Source organism: Delphinus delphis, chromosome 13 (genome assembly GCF_949987515.2).
Source record: "Delphinus delphis chromosome 13, mDelDel1.2, whole genome shotgun sequence".
NCBI classification, from domain to species: Eukaryota; Metazoa; Chordata; class Mammalia; order Artiodactyla; family Delphinidae; genus Delphinus; species Delphinus delphis.
Window position 1 is genome coordinate 24998523 of NC_082695.1, and position 17289 is coordinate 25015811.

General features: G+C 58.1%; 1 protein-coding gene and 1 long non-coding RNA gene across 4 annotated transcripts in view; one reads left to right on the top strand and one right to left on the bottom strand.

The window, feature by feature from the left end:
- Nucleotides 1-1511: 1511 nt before the first annotated feature.
- Nucleotides 1512-17289, top strand: part of ADORA2A (adenosine A2a receptor) — a 33378-nt gene continuing 17600 nt past the window's right edge. Inside the window, exons 1-2 of one of the 3 annotated variants that reach the window (XM_060028438.1) lie at nucleotides 1512-1565; nucleotides 10410-10978. In XM_060028438.1, the coding sequence (XP_059884421.1) occupies nucleotides 10656-10978 (323 nt within the window). In that variant the 5' untranslated portion in view covers nucleotides 1512-1565; nucleotides 10410-10655. Of the gene's footprint in view, nucleotides 1566-1825; nucleotides 1871-5101; nucleotides 8802-9284; nucleotides 10979-17289 lie in introns of those variants that run through there. The other 2 variants (XM_060028437.2, XM_060028436.1) reach the window with 2 other exon arrangements.
- Nucleotides 1810-17289, bottom strand: part of LOC138414246 (uncharacterized) — a 59997-nt gene continuing 44517 nt past the window's right edge. Inside the window, exons 2-3 of the long non-coding RNA XR_011246697.1 lie at nucleotides 15919-15994; nucleotides 1810-1844 (exon numbers count right to left, since the gene is read on the bottom strand). This is a non-coding gene — a long non-coding RNA (uncharacterized lncRNA). The remainder of the gene's footprint in view (nucleotides 1845-15918; nucleotides 15995-17289) is intronic.

Genomic DNA, 17289 nt, shown 5'->3' on the forward strand with positions numbered 1-17289 from the left:
TGACTGGCACAGCTAAGGAGGAGGCAGGGCAGGAAGGCGATAGTCCCATTTTACAGGTGAGGCAACCAAGGCAACCCCAGCCGAGGTCTTGATTCCCCTCAGTGGAGGTGAGTGCGGGGGAGGATGGCAGAGCCAGCTGGGGCTGGACCACAACCTGGACTGGGGGGTGGGGGCAAGGCAGCTGACGAGGTTGGAAATCAGGACGGGAGGTTCCCAATTTGAACATTCTCACGTGCCTCTTGCCATGAGGGCTCAGGTTTTTCTCTCATGTTGGAGTCCCAGCCCCTCCCAGCATGCCCTATTCTGCCTCCCTGTGCCTGGAGACAGGGGCCCACTGGACATCAGGGGAAACGCGGAGCAGGGGATCCAAGCTGGCTGAATGGGGCCGGCAACAAGCTGGGGAGGCTGCCAGGCAGTGGAGGCTGGTACCTTGGGCTCTGCTCCTGGGATGGAGGAGCTGGCCAAGTGCCTGTGCAGGCTCCCACTTCCCACCCGCCCTTCCCTCCAGCCTCTGCTCCCACTGGCCTCCACCCTGGGGGCCAGCAACACCCCCTCTCTGCCCCACCCCACCCCACCGTGACCCTGCTGGTCCCAGGAGGTTTGAGAATGCAAGGTTCCTGCAAACCCTTGGCCACCAACACCCTGGCCTCTGAGCAGCTCGTCCTGCTGTGCACAGGACTGGGGTTACTCCACTTCTGTCCAGATTCAAGGGTCTGAAGGTGGACTGGGGCTGGATGGATGTGAGGTCGTTTCCAATTTGGAATCACCACAACATGGATCTGTGGGGTGGGAGGAAGATGAAATCCCAGCGCAAGGGACTGAGATTCCAGGTTAGTCAGGGATGCAGAAGGTGACTCCTCTCTTTGCTCAGAGCAGTTGGGGAGGGGGAAGGACCTGACCAGGCACCGGAGCTGAGGAGTTCTTGGAGGGATCACTGGAATTGGGGCTGACTTCTTAGAGGCATCTTTGAGCTGAGGTACCAACCCTCCACCCCCAGCAGCGCAGGACCAGACTTAGGGAGGGAGAGCAAGGCTGTGGACCGGACTAGCAGGCGTGTCCCTGAGGTCCCTGGTATGAGGCCGAATTTTCTCCTTCAGGAACTGGGGGATCCATGGAAAGATTTGAGGAGAAGCAGGCACAGGACGCTTCCCGGGATGACACAGGGGTACCGACCCGCTCAGCTCCGATGATGAGGGACAGCAGGGCTCCGGGAGGACCCAAGCGGCAGGGGCAGCCTGGGGCTTCTTGGAGGAGGGGAGGGAGTGTGGCTCTGGGACCCAGGGGTGAGAGAATCATCGAAGGGGAGGGGGTGTGGTCCGGAGGGAAGTGGCCTGAACGGACGCGAGAGCTGCGAGGGCGCGCCGGAGCGGGAGGCGGGCATCAGCCGGACTTGTGGGCTGGCCGCCCTGGCGGGGCCACCTGGCCTCGGTTTCCCCACGCAGCGGGGCGGAGCGAGAACCGCGCGGGTCTGGAAGCCGCCCTGCAGGGGGCGCCCGCGGGCGGCGCGGCCGGAGCTGGAGACCCAGCGGCCGCCGAGACGGCGGGAGCCGGCGCGCTAGCAGCAGGTCAGTGGGGTCCCGCGTCCGGGGTCCCCAGGGTCCCGGGCGGGCGGCCGGGCAGCGTGGGGCCGTCGGAAGCTGCTGGACTGGGGGGCGGGAGGCGCGGGTCCCCTCCTCAGGTGCCCCGCCGCTCCGTCTCTTCCCGCCGACCTGAGAGCGAGTTCGTGGGCCGGGGTCCGAGCCCTGCCCGCGGCGGCGGCGGGAACAGCGGGTGCAGGGGCGGCTCGAGTGCGGCTGTCGCTCTAAGCCCGGTCGGGGGACGGTGCGCAGACCCTCTGGGCCACCCTGAAACGGACCGGAAGGTGCGCAGGGTAAGCGGGGAGGGGAAGGGGCGAGAGAGCGCGGCCCCAGCGGCAGGGGCGGGAACCTCGCCGGTGCGTTCTGGGCCACGGGCCGCCCGGGTACTCTATGAGCCCTCGGGGCGCGCCCTGGCCTGGCTGGGCTCGAGGCAGAGGCCGGCCTGAGCAGGGCGGGCCGGACCCCGCAGACGAGAACTTCCACAGGTGGAGCTGCCGAACGTCCAGGTGTTCCCGGGAAGCTGGGTGAGCAGACGGCGTCCGAGCGCCTGGGGCGCAGCGAGAAAGGGGGAGTCGAACGCCGGCCGAGCGCGGGCGCGTCCAGTGGGCATTGGTGGCGGGAACCGGACTTAGGGGGTCCCAGGAGAGGCCAGGGTTGGGGGCGCGCCTCGGACTGTCCTGGCCGTCCGCCGGGCTGCCCTGAGCCGACGTAGGAATTGCGGGAATGGTGGCGGCCCCCGAGGGACTTGGCGCGGGATGCCCAGGGGATCAAGGAGGGGCCGGGGCCAGCGGAGCAGAGATGTCTGCGTTGCGGGCGCGGCCACCGCGCTTTAGACTTCAATTTCCCCGACTGTACAATGGGAGGAAGGCGGAGGCCGAGGGCTCCGCAGGGGAGAAAAGAGAAGAGAGAAGTCCCCACCCCCTTTTCTCTGGACTGGAGCTGACCCCTGGGGGAGGACTAGGGCGGCCCCTTGTGCCGGTTCTCCCTCCCCATCTCAGGCGGCACCTAGGCCCGCTTCCACCCACAGGCCTGTGCTCCTTTCCCACCTGGAGCTCAGGCTGCCCTCTCCTTGGCCTCTGCTATCCAGCTTCCATCGACTCCCAGCCTCTGCACCCTCAGAAGACAATCCATGTCACCTCTATGCCGCTAGGGCTGCCCCTGCGTGTCCTGGTCCTGGGGCCCATGATGGAGAGTTCTTGGGAGCACAGTGGGCTAGGGAGGCTGTGTGGCATCAGGGGCTGCCTCCTTAGTCCTGCGGGGTCTGGTCCTAGATGCCTTGGATGGGCTGGAAAGGCTCTGCCCTATGGGCCAGGCCCCCTCCCAGGTTCTGGTCCATGGCGGGAGCTCCTCGCTGAGGCTTGTCCACACCTCCTTGCTCTACTCTTGCCCTTTAGGGTTTCCCTGGCTCTCCCAGGTCCTGGTGTCTCTTGGGCCACTGCCCCTCCCTCCCTATCCCCTCATTGCAGACCAGATTCTGGGCTAAGCTGGCTTCTCTGTTCATCGCCTCAGGGAGGCTGAGGGCAGCCCAGACATGGCTGGCAGGAGACAGGCTTTGGGCCAGGTGGGTTTTGGTGGACGTGTGTGTTGCCTTCCTCACACTGGCCTGGGAAGTGCAGGTCTCTGACCACACACTGGTCCTGCCCCCAGGAATCCACAGCCTAAGAGGGCAATGGCTGTCTTCAGAGGCAACCCAACGGCCCAGAGACTTCCATGCCCAAACCTGGGTTCTAGTCTTGATTCACTTGCTGAGCAGCCCTGGGCCAGTCATTGCCCCAGCAAACCTGCCTTCTCATCTGTAAAATAAGCCTGATGGTGCAAGCAATGCTTAACGAGGGTTGCGGTGGAGAGTAAATGAGAGATAGGCATTGGTTGTGGGGGACAGATTGGGATCTGTGCTTGAGCTTGGGAACCTGGGAGGGAGGCTCTTAGCCTTATGGGGTTGGGGGGGACACCACAAGAGATCGCTGTTGGCCGAGGGACATGTGGACTGGAGTTGGATTGGGAGCAACACCTGGCATCACACCCTGCAAAATGTAGGGCCTCTAGGTCTGCTGTGTAGGACCACAGCGCCTGGTGGCCCACAGCAGTGACCTGAAATCCCTCAGCAACTCCTGCTCCCGTTTAACCTGCCTGACTCCTGAGCCACCTGACTCTGAGTGAGCTGGAACTGCCACCCCAAGTGTCTTGTGGGGGTCAGTCCTGTCTGCTGAAAGATGTGTACACATGAGAGCCAAGGCGAGCACAGCCTGAGGGAAGGCAAGGGCTTGAAGGATGGGCTGAGAAGTTGTTTTGGTGTGTGTGTCAGGGGACCCTGAGGAGATCACTGGTGTCAGGTGCTAAGTTGACAAAAGGATGAGCTCCGGCCCCTAGGGAAGGATCTGGGCCTGGGAAATGTTGGCGGCCACAGAAGGGAGGGTTTGCCCCATGGTCTGGAGGCTGAAGGGAGCAGTGGGAGTGCGGTGCTAAGGGTGGGCCCCTGGAAGTCTGTGCTGGGCCCAGATGGGGGAAGGGAAGTGAGGAATGGCAGGAGTTCAGAGCTGGGATGCAGGGAGCCCTCGCAAGAGACTGCTCACCTCCCGGACAGGGCTGGGAGCTCTGGGTGGTGGGAAGGAGCAGTTTAGTGGCAGAGGTCCCCCAGCCCTTGCCCACAGAATCATGCAAGGGGCCCCTACAGTGTGGAAGCCATGGGATCCTGACTCCTGATGGGGACTGGAGAAGCTCAGCTGCCCTCACTCTAGCTGGGGGAGCAGGATGGTGGATGGGGGAGATGGGGGAGGGAAGGCAGGAGGCTTCAGCTTTCCAGGACCCCCGCAGGCCTTCTCTGGCATGCCTCTGGGCCTTGCACAGACTGTTGCCTTTGCCTGGAATCTCCTTTCCTCTCTTCCCTGACCCTTCAAATCCAGCATGAATACCCCCTCCCCTGAGAGCCCTTCCAGACTCCTCTGGCCCACAACCCCTTCCATAGGACAAGCTTGTTTCAGAAGTTGCTGGGCAGGGTCTTTCTGCGGTTCCCACCTCTGCTGCTGCTCGCGTCAGCCCAGCTGTCACCTGGAAGAAAGGCTGCCTTGGTGCGCCATGGAGAGGCAGTCAGTGCCACTCTGGTGCCTCCCGGCTGTCAGGGTAATGGTTTCTGCCCAGAGGCCCCCAGGGCTGGTATGTGTCTGCCCATCTGTCACAGAGCATTCACCTCTGGCCCCTCAGTGGCCTCTGCAAACCGTAAGCCAGGTACCAGAGGCCACTGAGTGACCAGGGAGCAGTGGCAGGGCCGTGCTGGAGTTGGTCTGGCTGACCCTCTTGCTCTCTCCTTTCAGCCTCCAGGGCTGCATCATCACATCTTCATCCCAGGGACCCCAGAAGTGGGTCTGCCTGCCTCCCATCCTCAGCATACCCACCCTCTGGGAGCTCCTGAGGCTGTGCACCTGGCACTGCCCCTTCAGCAGGCCAGCCTTCTGTCAGGGTCCCACCCCAGGCCCACTAGGGTCTATGTTCTCAGGGCCATTTAGAAGCCCCCCCCCCCATCTTGACCTCTTCAGGCATGGTAGTGCCTGTCGTCATGCCAGTAGAAGATTCACTTGAGAGGTGTGGGTGCTGAGCCATGTGGGTGAGGAGGTTGTCTCACTGTGGCCTGCTGTACCAGAGGGGAAGCCTCTTGCTCAGGGTCTCAGGGAGTGTGGGATGGAGCAGGAGTGGGACCCCATCTGGGTTCCTTGCAACACAGGGTGGGCACGTAGCACTTTGTGTGTGGAGTGGCCCCTTGGAGCGGGGAGTCAGGTGAGGCAGCCCATGGGGGTGAGTGGCCACGTCAGGCTGGGAAGAGGCAGGGCCTGTGGCCTCTCTGGCATCTGGCCTGGACACGAGGGGGTGGAAGGGGGATTCTGGGCCCCCAGCAGGGAGAAAGGCCCTGCGGCTCCAGGCGTTGCTGATGTGGAGGCTGCTCTGGGGGCTGGGCTCAGTGCAGGGAGTAGGCTCTCAGCCCCAGTCCTGCCCACATCCTGCCCCCAGGCTCTGAAAGCAGCAGCTGCACACCCCAGGGGCCGGGGGGGAAGGGACACCACTGGTGCCTGCCAGGGTACCTGGGGCCCAGCCCTCACAAGGTTCCTGAAGTTGGAGCTGCTAGCAACCCTGCAGGGAGGGAGAGAGGGAGGGAAGATGTGCCATGACACAGAGGATGCTCACCTCCAGGCAACACTGGAGATGGCCCTGCTCTCATTGATGGGTTCGGAGAGGGGCCTGGCCGGTCCCAGGGTCCTGGGGTTTGGGAGTCTTGTGCCCAGGCCTGGGCCACTCTAAAGGCCACTGGAGGGCTTGTGGTTGGGGCAGAGCTGAGCTGCCTGTCCAGCTAGTTCTCCTTTGCTTGTTGACCTCTCCACTCTCCCACTGAGTTCCCTTCCCACTGAGGTGCTGCTGCTCAGTCTACCTTCCATTTCTTTCAACTACCTGCTCTGAGGTTTGGGTGAGAATTCCACAGTGCGGTCTTCAGATCCCCAACTGTCTCCTCAAACTGTATGCACATGACAACACATCAATTGTGTTCTCCTCAATCCTTCTGTTTTTCATTTCCAGGATTTTTATATTATTTCTCGTTCATATTTGCCTGTTCTTGTTTTGGTTCTGCCAATAATTCTCATTCTTGTTTATGGATACTACTCCTTTATCTCTTTGAAGATCCTAAATGTCTTTGAAAATTATTAGATTACTATATTATCTTCATCTCTGGAATGAATTAATCTCTATATTGAGGTCTTGGAAGTGGGGAGTGACCTGCACACCTGGGTAGTAGCCAGCTCTCAGGACAGTCTCCTGGGACAACTCTGCCTTAAGGCCCCCCACTGTGGGCTCAGGGCCTGTTGGGGTCAGGCTCAGCAGCAGGTGGCACAAAGCTCCCTGTGCTGTAGCAGCTGGGATGCTGCCTGACACAGAGTAGGTACTTGGAAACATCTGCTGTGAGAAAGTAGTGGAGGATTCTCAGGCTGGGATTCTGGAACCCAGGAACAGGCCCAGTGTGGCTGCAACAGGCACAAGGCGCTAGGCTGGCCTTGGTACATTGCCCTTAGCTGCACTCAGGAGCAGGTGTGCAGGGTCCTGCCTGGAAGTTGGCGGGCACTTCTATCCACCGGGCTCTGGGGGGTACAGCCACCATGTGGGCATGTGTACAGAAAGCCTTGCTAGTCTGATGTACAAGGAGCCAGGAAATGTGCGGGTTTGATTAAATGGAGTTTTAATTAAAGTGGCCAGACTGGTGAGGGTAAGGAGAAAGGCGGGAAGCAGCAGCAGTTTTGAGTCTAACTGCTGGGGAATCCTGTGGGTTTGTCCTTTTGAGGCTTATCATGCACCTTCCCCAGCATGTAACTCTGATCTGTATGGGATGGCTTCTGCCCTCTGCCCTGTCCCCAATAAGGGACAATCACAAGGAAATATTACATTATTAATATTTCATTTCCCCTCTTGGCTAGCAACAGATGACTCAAGGATTAATTAGAGCCAACAGAGAGGAACAGGAAATTGCCAGATCCTGGCCCCGCCCCCAGCCCCCTCCCCCTGGGCCTCCAACCTTCCTGTCACTCTTGCTCTAGGAGGCCTCTGAAGGGAGGAAAGCAGAGAGGGGCCAGGAGGCCCTAGGAAATCTTGCTACTGCTGTTTTTCATGGGCATTCCCCCAGCTCTGTTCCACCCTTTTATGCTCATGGTAAAGCTGGGAGGGCATTAGCCTCTTTGAGCCTTAGCTTCCTCATCTGTAGAGTGAAGTTCATGGGGCCAGCCAGTGAGAACACAGATGACCCACAGACCTCTGCACCCTCATTTCCTGAGCTCCCAAGCAGGCCGTGCAAACTATTGTAGAGGGTCTGGAGTGGAGTCCAGGCAGGTGGGCCCTGGGAGAGCACAGGGCTTGGTGGCTCAGTGGTGGCTGGAGCCTTGTTTTCCCCAGCTGACTGTGTACGTTGATTCCCAGTTCCTGTCAGTGACTCATTAGTACCTTAAAACAGGCCATCATGGGAGCATTTTACTACAAAACTCTGGCAAAGGCCCCAAGTTAGGGCACCCCCAACCCTGGGCTGATTTGCGGTCTGACAGCTGGGAAGCTTCAACCTCCTCCCAGCTACCTCCGTGCCCTGCTCACCCCGCGGTGCCCTGGGCTCCACTGATGTGCTCTGCTTGGGGCTGGGAGATTCTAGTCTGGCAGATAACCAGGTTGCCTGTGTGGCCAGGCAAGCTTCAACCCGGGATGTGCTGGCAGCTGCTGGAGGGCCTGCAGGAAAGCTGTAGAAGGCTGATGGGGAGCCCAGTGTGCAGGGAGGCAGCCTTCCAGACCCAGCTGGCAGGGGTGTGTCTGGCTCCTTGCAGGGCTGACCTGGGCTGGAGGGTCTGTTGTATCCAGTGAGACTGGGAAGGTACCCAAGGCTTGCTGGACAGTAGGAAGGTGCCTTCAGCTTAGTCAGGAAGGGTGCTGGTACCAGGTGCTGTGAGGCCTGAGAGCCCACAGTACAGAAGGTGATGGGGAAGCCCCAAGGATTTAGGGGTCCCGAGTCTGCCAGGAGAACCTCACCAAACAGAGGGCTTGGGTTAGGGTCCCCAAACACCCTTCTATGCTGGGCATCCCAGCCCACATGGAGTCAGCCCAACATCCAGGGCAGATGCTAATGATGTGACCCCATCAGTAGGGCTCCAGGCAGTGGGGCCAGACAGCCCACGTTCAGCTCCACAAAAACGTGGTACTTATCTGGGTCAGGTGGATCACTGGTGGCCCCACCTTATCTGACCCTGGGAAGCACCCTCTGAATCTGGATGATGGCCTAGGGCCAAGTCAGGTTTCTAGCCTGGGCTGGTTGGACTGGCAGAGGCTGTGTCTCTGTCAATGCAGATTCCCCAGGAGAGGCTGAGGCCAGGGTAAGAAGGATGGCAGGGGGTTGTCCGGACGCCAGGAAGGTGGATGGGTGGCTCACTGGTGGTAGGAGGCAGGGTCCCTGGGGCTTGCTGGGCCTGACTGGACAGTGGCCCGCTGCTGGTGGTGCTGAACCTGGGAGGCCCCCAGATGGGAGGCAGCTCTGGGGCTGTCACTTCACTCCTGCAGAACGAGGACGAGACACTGGACACATAGCCTCTGCAGTCAGGGTGCCCCTGGTGAATGCTACTCTGGGCTGCAGGCCGGGAACACCAAGGGACACTGTGTGGCCAGAGTTGGCACCAGGAGACTTGGTCTGCCCTACCTCCGCCAGTGACATGCTTTGTAAGTAGCTGGCTGGCAAATGCCCTGTGCACAGCAGGGGCTCGGTGGGACTTGTCCATGGCCCCTTGGAGGCAGGCTCCTGCCAGGCCTGGGAGAAGACGTGGGCTGCAGGAACCCCTTGGGTTCTCAGGAGCTCGGCCTCCTCTTCTCTCTCCGGCTTCCTGGGGCTGGGCACTCCCCTCCAAGCCTCCCAGTGGGCATGGGGGACACCTCTCTGTTGTACCTCTCCGTGCCCACCCAGCTCCTGCCACCTGAGGTAGATCGGAGTTAGAAGGAAACTTGGGGTCATTTATTGCAGCTCTAAATCACCTCCTGGACAGGGTGGGGGGAGCCTGGCCCTTGGAATACAGGCAGGGACAATAAGCAAACTTCTCCCAAGGTTGCCAGTCCTCTTGATCCCTCGTATCCTGGAAGAGAGAGGGGGGATGCAACCCCGAGCCCACATGTGGGCCTGAAAGGCAGCTTCAGGCTTTTTGTTCCCAGGCAGGCGGCAGCCACTATCCATGTGCACCTGGACCATGAAAGCCCAGGACTGCAGGAGGGGGTGGATTTGGCATGGAGGACACTGCTGGGCAGCACACGTGAGTGTGACAAGGGGGAGGTAGAGGTGATGGGGAGAGGCCCCTGGACTGGCAGGGGCGATAGAGACTGTTTCACAAGCTCAAGGGGGATCCCTGGGGGTTTGCTTCTACTGGGTGTCACTAATTCTTTACGTTTCTATGACATTTTGACTGGGGGAGCCCTTTCAAATGTGTTCACTCCCTTCTCATAGAATCATGGGTGAGAGCTGCAATGGCCCCCAGAGGCTACTGGGGTCCAACCTCCCCACTGTATCAGTGGGGAAACCGAGGCCCAGAAAGGAAGAACATTGTTGCCCGCAGTCCCCAGGCAAGCCTGGCTGAGCGCACCAGCCAGGCTGGGGAGCAGGTGTGGGAGGAGGGAGTGAGGGGGGAGGCGAGGCGGCCGCCCCTCCCAGATGTGCAGTCAGCTGGCGGGGGCTGCTGAGGGGCGGGCTCCCTTTGTGCCTGCTCCAACACTCTGTGCAGCACCACCAGTGAGGGCAAGAGGGCTTACCTGCCAGCAGTGGGAGACAGGACCAGAGGGCCACCAGATCCTCCCAGATCAGAGCTCTGGGGTCTCTGGGCCTGTTCCTTATGCGGGCAGCATAGGTAGGTGCTGGTAGTCCCCGGGGAGCGCTCTCAGGGGGATGGAGCAGACTGAAGCTGGCTGAGAGAGAAGGTGGGTGGCCCTGGGAGATCCAGGGGTTAAGGAGGCCTTTCCAGGAGGGAGGGTCATGGGGTAGTGGTGAGCTCAGGGATCCAGGAAACTGGCAGAGCTGCCCCAGAAGGCTTGAGAAGCTAAGCCTGGGAGCCAACACAAGTGACTCAACTCTGAAAGTTCTCGGCTCCTCTGGAAGAAAAACAGACTGGGGTTGATCCCTGGCCCTCTGTTTCAGGTGGGAGAGGCAGGGCACGGTAGGTCGTCCTCAGGCTGATGCCTGGCCTGTGGGGAGGGCGTTGGGGAACCGGGGCTGAGGGCTGCCCCTGGGAATCTTCAGCTGTGCCCCTGCCAGTGGTCCACCTCCTCACGTGGCTTCTCCCTTGGCAGGTACCACAGGAACTCTGAAGCTAAGCTGAGCCAAGATGCCGCCAGAGCCCCTGGAGAGGGCCTGGTTTCTGAAGACTCGGAGTTGGCTGTGAAAAGCCCTTGGGGGGCCCCCCCAACGGCAGGGACGTTCCTGGCTCCTGTGAAGGGGCTCAGGGCCTGGGCAGGCCAGCTGTGCTGCAGCTATGGACCGTGAGCTGGCCTGGCCTGCGTCCTTGCTGACCCTGCCCATCTGCAGCTGTGCCCAACATGGGCTCCTCGGTGTACATCATGGTGGAGCTGGCCATTGCCGTGCTGGCCATCCTGGGCAACGTGCTGGTGTGCTGGGCTGTGTGGCTGAACAGCAATCTGCAGAACGTCACCAACTACTTTGTGGTATCCCTGGCGGCAGCCGACATCGCCGTGGGGGTCCTTGCCATCCCTTTTGCCATAACCATCAGCACGGGGTTCTGTGCCGCCTGCCACAGCTGCCTCTTCTTCGCCTGCTTCGTGCTAGTCCTCACGCAGAGTTCCATCTTCAGCCTCCTGGCCATCGCCATTGACCGCTACATCGCCATCCGCATCCCACTCCGGTGAGCCACGTTCTCTTCCCTGGTACACCTCATGCTGGGGGCCACATCTGTGAAAAAGCTCCCTGTGTCAGGGTCTGGTCTGTGCCAGGATCAGAGTGAACCAGGGGTCAGGGTGAACTTGGGGTCAGGATTTGGTCTGGGGTCAGTGTGTTGAGCTGAGGACAGGGCCATGGGGCTCAGTCTGGGGCTGCCCAGGGCTTGGCACATGGCCAGCACTTGTGCCACACCAGCTGATCCCTGTGGGCACAGGGCAGGCTGGTCCTTCCCAGGCTCCCCTGGGCTACATGGGTGAGGCTGCCGTGTTTTGGCTATTGGCAGATGTGTGCAGCCCAGGCCTGGGTGGGTGCATCTGGGGCGTTCTTCACACAGCATTGACAGTGGGGCAGGGTGGGCACCACGGGAAACCACAGGACCTGAGAGCTAGAAGCCCGCCCACCTACCCGCCTGCCTTCCTCCAGCTCCTCCAGGCTGCCCTGCAGCTTGCACATTAGGAAAATGACCCAGAGAGGGGAAGTGACTTGGTCAAATGCCTTCGTGAGTCACTTGGACCTCTATGCAAATTCTGTGCTGCTCAGTCACCAAGTGTTCATGGGGGACGGGGGCTGGCTGGTGGATGGGGGTTTTTATGGTGAAACTTTTGTGAAATGACTTCAGCCATGTATTGTGTAAACAAAGACTTTCCCTGAGGCTGAGTTCACTTAAAGACAGCCTCCACCTACCATCACCGACCCATGGACAGGGCTAGTAAGTGTCCCTCCCCACCTGGGGGCCAGCCTGGGGGCCTTCTGCCCCACCTCCTCGCCCCTCCACCCTGGAGCTGGGTTCCACAGCCTAGATGGCTGCAGGCCCTGAGGGAGGTCTCAGAGGATGGTGTGCCCCCATCCAGTGGCGAATTCTCTGAACCAGAGTAGTCCCATCAGCTCCACGCTGGGCTGAGGGTGCCCCAGCCAGGACAGGGAACAGGCTCAATGAGCAAATGGAAATATAGAGTGTCAAACCCAGGGGCACCCTTAGAGGTCATTTCCTCTCATCTTATGGATGGAAAAATGAGGCTCAGAGAAGGGAGTCAGCCCCCAGGGCTACGCAATGAGTTGGTAGCACAGTCAGGACTGGGCCTGGGAAGAAACATGACTGCCACCCTCGGTGACTTCAGTCTTTTGGGAGCTGGTCATAGGGTGGCCCCTGTCTCCCAGAACCTGGGCCACCTGGGCTCTAAGGGAAAAGCAGACACCCTCATCATGCTGCTTAAATGAAGGAAGGAGCCTGGGCCCCGTGTGGCCCTCCCAGAATACTTTGTCTCGGGACAGCCTAGGACCCTTGTCAAAAGAAAAGGGGACTCTGGCTGGTCCTAATAGAGGACCAGCCTAAACAGGCAGAGCCAGAGTCCAGGCTCGACCAGGACACAGAGGCCTTAGGGCTCCCAGGCTGATTGATTGGTGTCCACTTCGGGGCCAGGCCAGTGTGGGCTGGGCCGGGCCGGCCCTGGCAGAATGTTCAGTGGGGAGCAGAGGTGTCATTCTCAATTTCTTCCCTGATTCAAGGAGCAGTAGATTCGAGGGAGAGATCAGAGCTGCTGATCTCAATCTAAAGGGCCTTCCTTGGCTTCTTTTTCTTGTCTCTGTTTTTCAAGAGTCAAAAGTCCCATCCTCCCTGATGCAAGAGGATGGGACGCGCTGTGTGACTATGGAAAGTCAGCTGCCTCTCTCTGGGCCCATTTTTCATCTATAAAAGGGGCCAGGTCTCTATCCCTCTGAGCTCACAAAGGTGTTCTGAGGGCCCAGTGAGTGGACTGGAGTGATGGGTCCCTGAGGAAGGATGGCAGGGTGGGGTGGATGGAGATTCAGGTCTTTCTGAAGCTGCTGGAGGTTCAGAGCTATGGACCTGGCCCCCCCTCCCAACCCCATCTGCCTGCCCAACTCCCACAGTCTTCCAGAGCAGGACCTAGTTCCACCCAGACCTTGGCCATTTGAGCTCCACTTGATAGGGCTTAGAAGGGTCAGCCTGGCTGTCTTGGGTTAGGGAGCCAATGGGATGACGGTGGTGATGATGCTCAACCCTGCTTGGGGCAGAGAGCTCCACGTTTGCCAGAGGATGTTGGCTCAGCGTCTCCTTTGATCTTCTCGGCCGGCATTGTGGCTGGGAGGATGTTATGACCCTCCTGTTACTCGTGGGGAGGCCAGAGCCAGAGAAGGAAAAGTGTCTCCGGACGCGGGGACTCCAGGGCCCTTCACCCTGCTCCAGGTCCCCTTGGGTCCATCCACTTTCCTCTTCCTCAAGGGTACTGGGCTGGCGAGGGCTGGGAGAACGAGGTGTGTAAAGTTGTCCGTGTGGGGCTCCTGAGAGCAAGCTGGGCATGAGTGGGGACTAGATGGAGGCAGATGGTAACCCGGGGCAGCTCTGGGACTGCTGCCTGGCTCAGGGTGCCCATTCCTGCCCCCCTTCCTCTGTCCCCTTCCAGCTGGAATCCAGTCTCTCCTGTGTGCTGTTTCCTGATCCACTCAGTAAGTCCATTTGGGTAACCTGAAGTCCAGCCTCTGACCGATGCTCTGGATGCCTAGCTCCAGGCCTGCACCGTTCACCATTAATTTTTCTTTTTTTTTAAAAAGAATTCTGTTTCAGAAAAATCTTATGTGCTCCTTCCCAAGTGCACGGACCCTACTGGGCTAGGGCAGGGCCTGGACAGAGGCAGGGATGGGAGCTCTCCATGTCCCCAGAGGGCAGAATTCCCAGGGTGACAAAGGCTTTCTTTTCCCAGGGGAATTCCACACCCCTTGTCTCCCATCTCTCACTTTAGCCCCTTCTGACTGCTCTCTCCCTTCGGGAAACGGGCCTTCGTATGGGGCAGCAGAGTCCTGTGTGGTGAACTGCCCCAGGGAACAAAACCTGAGTACCCTGGCTTCTAAGGGGGCAGGATTGGGAGAGAGGACTCCCTGCAGGAGGTGACGCCATGGGTTGCTGGGGATGCGTTGGAATGGGCATTGGCGTGTGTGGGGAAAGGGGTAACAGAAGGGGGCCAAGCCTGGACAAAGGCCACAGGGAAGGAATAAGCATGTGGGCTCTGGGCCAGGGAGAGGTGACAGAGAGGAGAACAGGCCTACAGGGAGGCTGTGAGGCTGGCTCAGGCCTTCCCATGCTTGGGAGGGAGTTTGGGTTTTAGCTGTAGGTCAGTGGCTCCTTTGGACAACTTAGGAAAGCTCCGCCTTCTCCTGACTGAAGGGCAAATGCACGGGAAGCCCTAACCTGAATTGTGGGGGGTACTATTGGATCATAGGGTAAGCCCCCAATGTAAGTAATGGGGAGCCCCCAGGAAGGGGCAGCCTGTGAGCTGGAGGACATAGGGATGCAGAAACACCTCTAAACGCGGGGGATGTGGTTCTGGCACTGGCTTCCTATGACACTTCTGGGCTCCCCAGAACAGCAGAGCATGACCCTGGATGGCCTTGGCACCCCCTCCACCAGGCAGGCAGTCTATGTCTGAGGCCCAGGAGGGCAAGATGTGACTGCCTTAGTCACAGACACAGCTCAGGGGATGGGAGATGCTGCTGGGCCAGGCTGTGGCTTGGCCATGGTTCCATCTGGGCCCTAATGTTGATCCAGTCCCCTGGGAGCCTGGGTCCAGGGCTCTAAGCCTAAGAGGCTTTCTTTCCAATAACAAAATTAATCTGTTTGGTATCTTTTTAAAATAAATAATACCTGCATGTATTACAACATCAAAAAAGAACAAAAGCATATATGGTAAAGAATTGTCCCCCTTGCCCCACCTCAGCTCCCTTCCTGGAAGGCAGTGTTGGGAATCCTTCCAGACATCCTTTGCATACAGAGACAAGTGCTATCAATGTGTTTCTGTTTCTGTCCCCAGGACAGGAGGAGCTTTCTTTTCAGAATGCAGTGGTAGACTTCCTCTCCTAGGTTTCCTCATCTAAATGTAGACAAGTGGACAAAACAGGAATTTTCAAACCGTGTCCCCAGAAGCCTTCAGGCTGGGCCCTGGCTTCCCCCCCAGTGCATTCATTCAGTGAATATTATTAAGCCTCCTCTCTTCCTCGGCAGCTCCAATTCTGTGATTGCCTGGGAATGCAGGTGAGAAGGGTTGCTGCTGGAGAACAATTTGAAAATCCCCAAAGCAGGTGGCCTCCAGGATCTTCTACACCATCCCTATTACTGCTTGCTTCTGCTTGACTGCCTCAAATGACAGGAGCTTCACCACTGCCTGAGGCAGTCCATTTCTCCTGTGAATAGCTCATTTACCCTGAGCCACAATCCATCTCCCTATAATTTTCACCCAACAATTCTACAATCTGCCCTCATGCGACAGTGCTCACAAGCCCCAGATTCTTAGTCCCATTTTACAGATAGGGAAACTGAGGCTCAGAGACGCAGTGACAACATGGCTAAACAAGAATGCACCATCGCTAGAACCCAGAGGGAATATGCTTTTCTTCAGAAAAATATCAACATTAAAATAGCCTCCTGGGACTTCCCTGGTGCCCAGCGGTTAAGACTCCGAGCTCACAATGCAGGGGGCCCAGGTTCGATCCCTGGTCAGGGAACTAGATCCCACATGCCACAACTAAGGGCCCACGTGCCACGATGAAGATGCCACATGCTGCAACTAAGACCCAGTGCAGCCAAACACATTAAAATAGCCTCTTATTCAATCAGATCATATAAATTACTATTTGTAGAGTACTAAAAACAGTGCCTGGCACAGAGCAAGTGCTATATAAGTAATAAATGGAAAAAAAAAAACCTGTGACCTCACGTTTGAAGCTCCAGAACAGGAAATAGGGCAGTATAGGCTCTCTGTGGCTTGACAGAAATGGGCAAGTCCACGACCCTCTTCCTGCTGCAGGCACCCAAGCCCCCAGTGAATGGGGCTGCAGAGCTCGGGAGAACAGTCCTGCTAGGTTACTGTTTGGGTTCAGAAATGAGGAAGTTACCTTGGCCCGAGTTGCCTCTGGATTCCTGGAATGTCCAGGCAAGTCCATTCCTCTCCTTGGGCCTCAGTTTCTCTACCTATAAAACGAGAGGGTTGGAATAGACTAGAGGTCAGAGGCCACCGTGGTTTTTTTTTCCCTTAATTTGAATCAGTTGACAAAATTTAAACCATGGGAGGTTTTACCCAGAAAAATCAGCTCCCAGACCCTCCTGAGATCTGGCAGCACTGGGCAAGTTTAAATGGTGGGGGTGGGGGAGGGGGTGGCTGAGTGGTATCAGGTGCCTCCTGCACACAGGGTAAATACCCACCAGCCTGCCTGCCTCACACATTTGTAACCTCTAGGCCCCTGTGTTTGCTACCCCATGGACTAGTTTCTATGGATACTTCCAGCTCCAGAATCAAGCATGTTTTTCCTTGACACCTACTATGTCCTGTCTCAGTGATGGTAATGCAGCGATGGATATAGGGACCCAAGGGGCCCCCAGCCTTGGGAGCCCAGATTGGGTAGGGATTAGTTGAGCTTGGGTAGTAAACTTCTCTGAGATCTGTCTAACCTGAACTTAGAAAGGATGGGTAGGGTTTACTAGGTACAGAGGAAGGCAGTCTGGTGTTGCCGGAATCAAAACCGTTAAATGCAAAGTCATCCCTCAGAGATAACTGAGGTCACCTTCCTCAGTCAGGGAGATGATTTTTTGATTGCCCTTTCTTTTAATAAAAATGATACCACCCTTTTTTGTTGGCCTGAGGTCAGCTGCTGAGCCAGCAGATCAGGCCACTCCCCGAGTCTGGAACTGAGTCTGGTGCTCTAGAGTACTGAGTGATTTGGGGCAGACTACTTCTCCTCTCTGGACCTTAGAATCTCATGCAACTCTTTCCTCTTGAATGTTAAGGCTTATATAAATGTTAAGACATACTGATCTCATCTCTCTCCAGAGGGCTGTGGGTGAATTTGGAAGGGAGAGGGGGTATCTCATTTGGCCCGGGACCTCCACCCCTCCTTTTCCCACCTGTCCCACCTCTCCTTAGGGGCTTCTGGAGACCCTAAGTCAAGTGGGGAAGGAAGAGCATAAGCACAAGAGATGTGAACCACCTACAGGTTTGATCTGGCTGGTTTGGTTCCCAGCCAGCGAGTACCCTCCTGACCCCGTTCCCACTCTAAATAAAGGGACACCCACTGTAGCATCGACTGAGATCAACATGGAGGTTATAACTTCTCCCCTCCTCACCCCCCCAGAATCACTTACTAATTCCTTCAAACCAAACTAATTAAGTCCCAGGACTACTCGTAATACTATTCAAAAATCATCTGGACGTCCGTGCAGTGGTCTCCCTTTCCAGGGTGCCTGCTCTCCTGTTACCTCCTGTGAGAAAA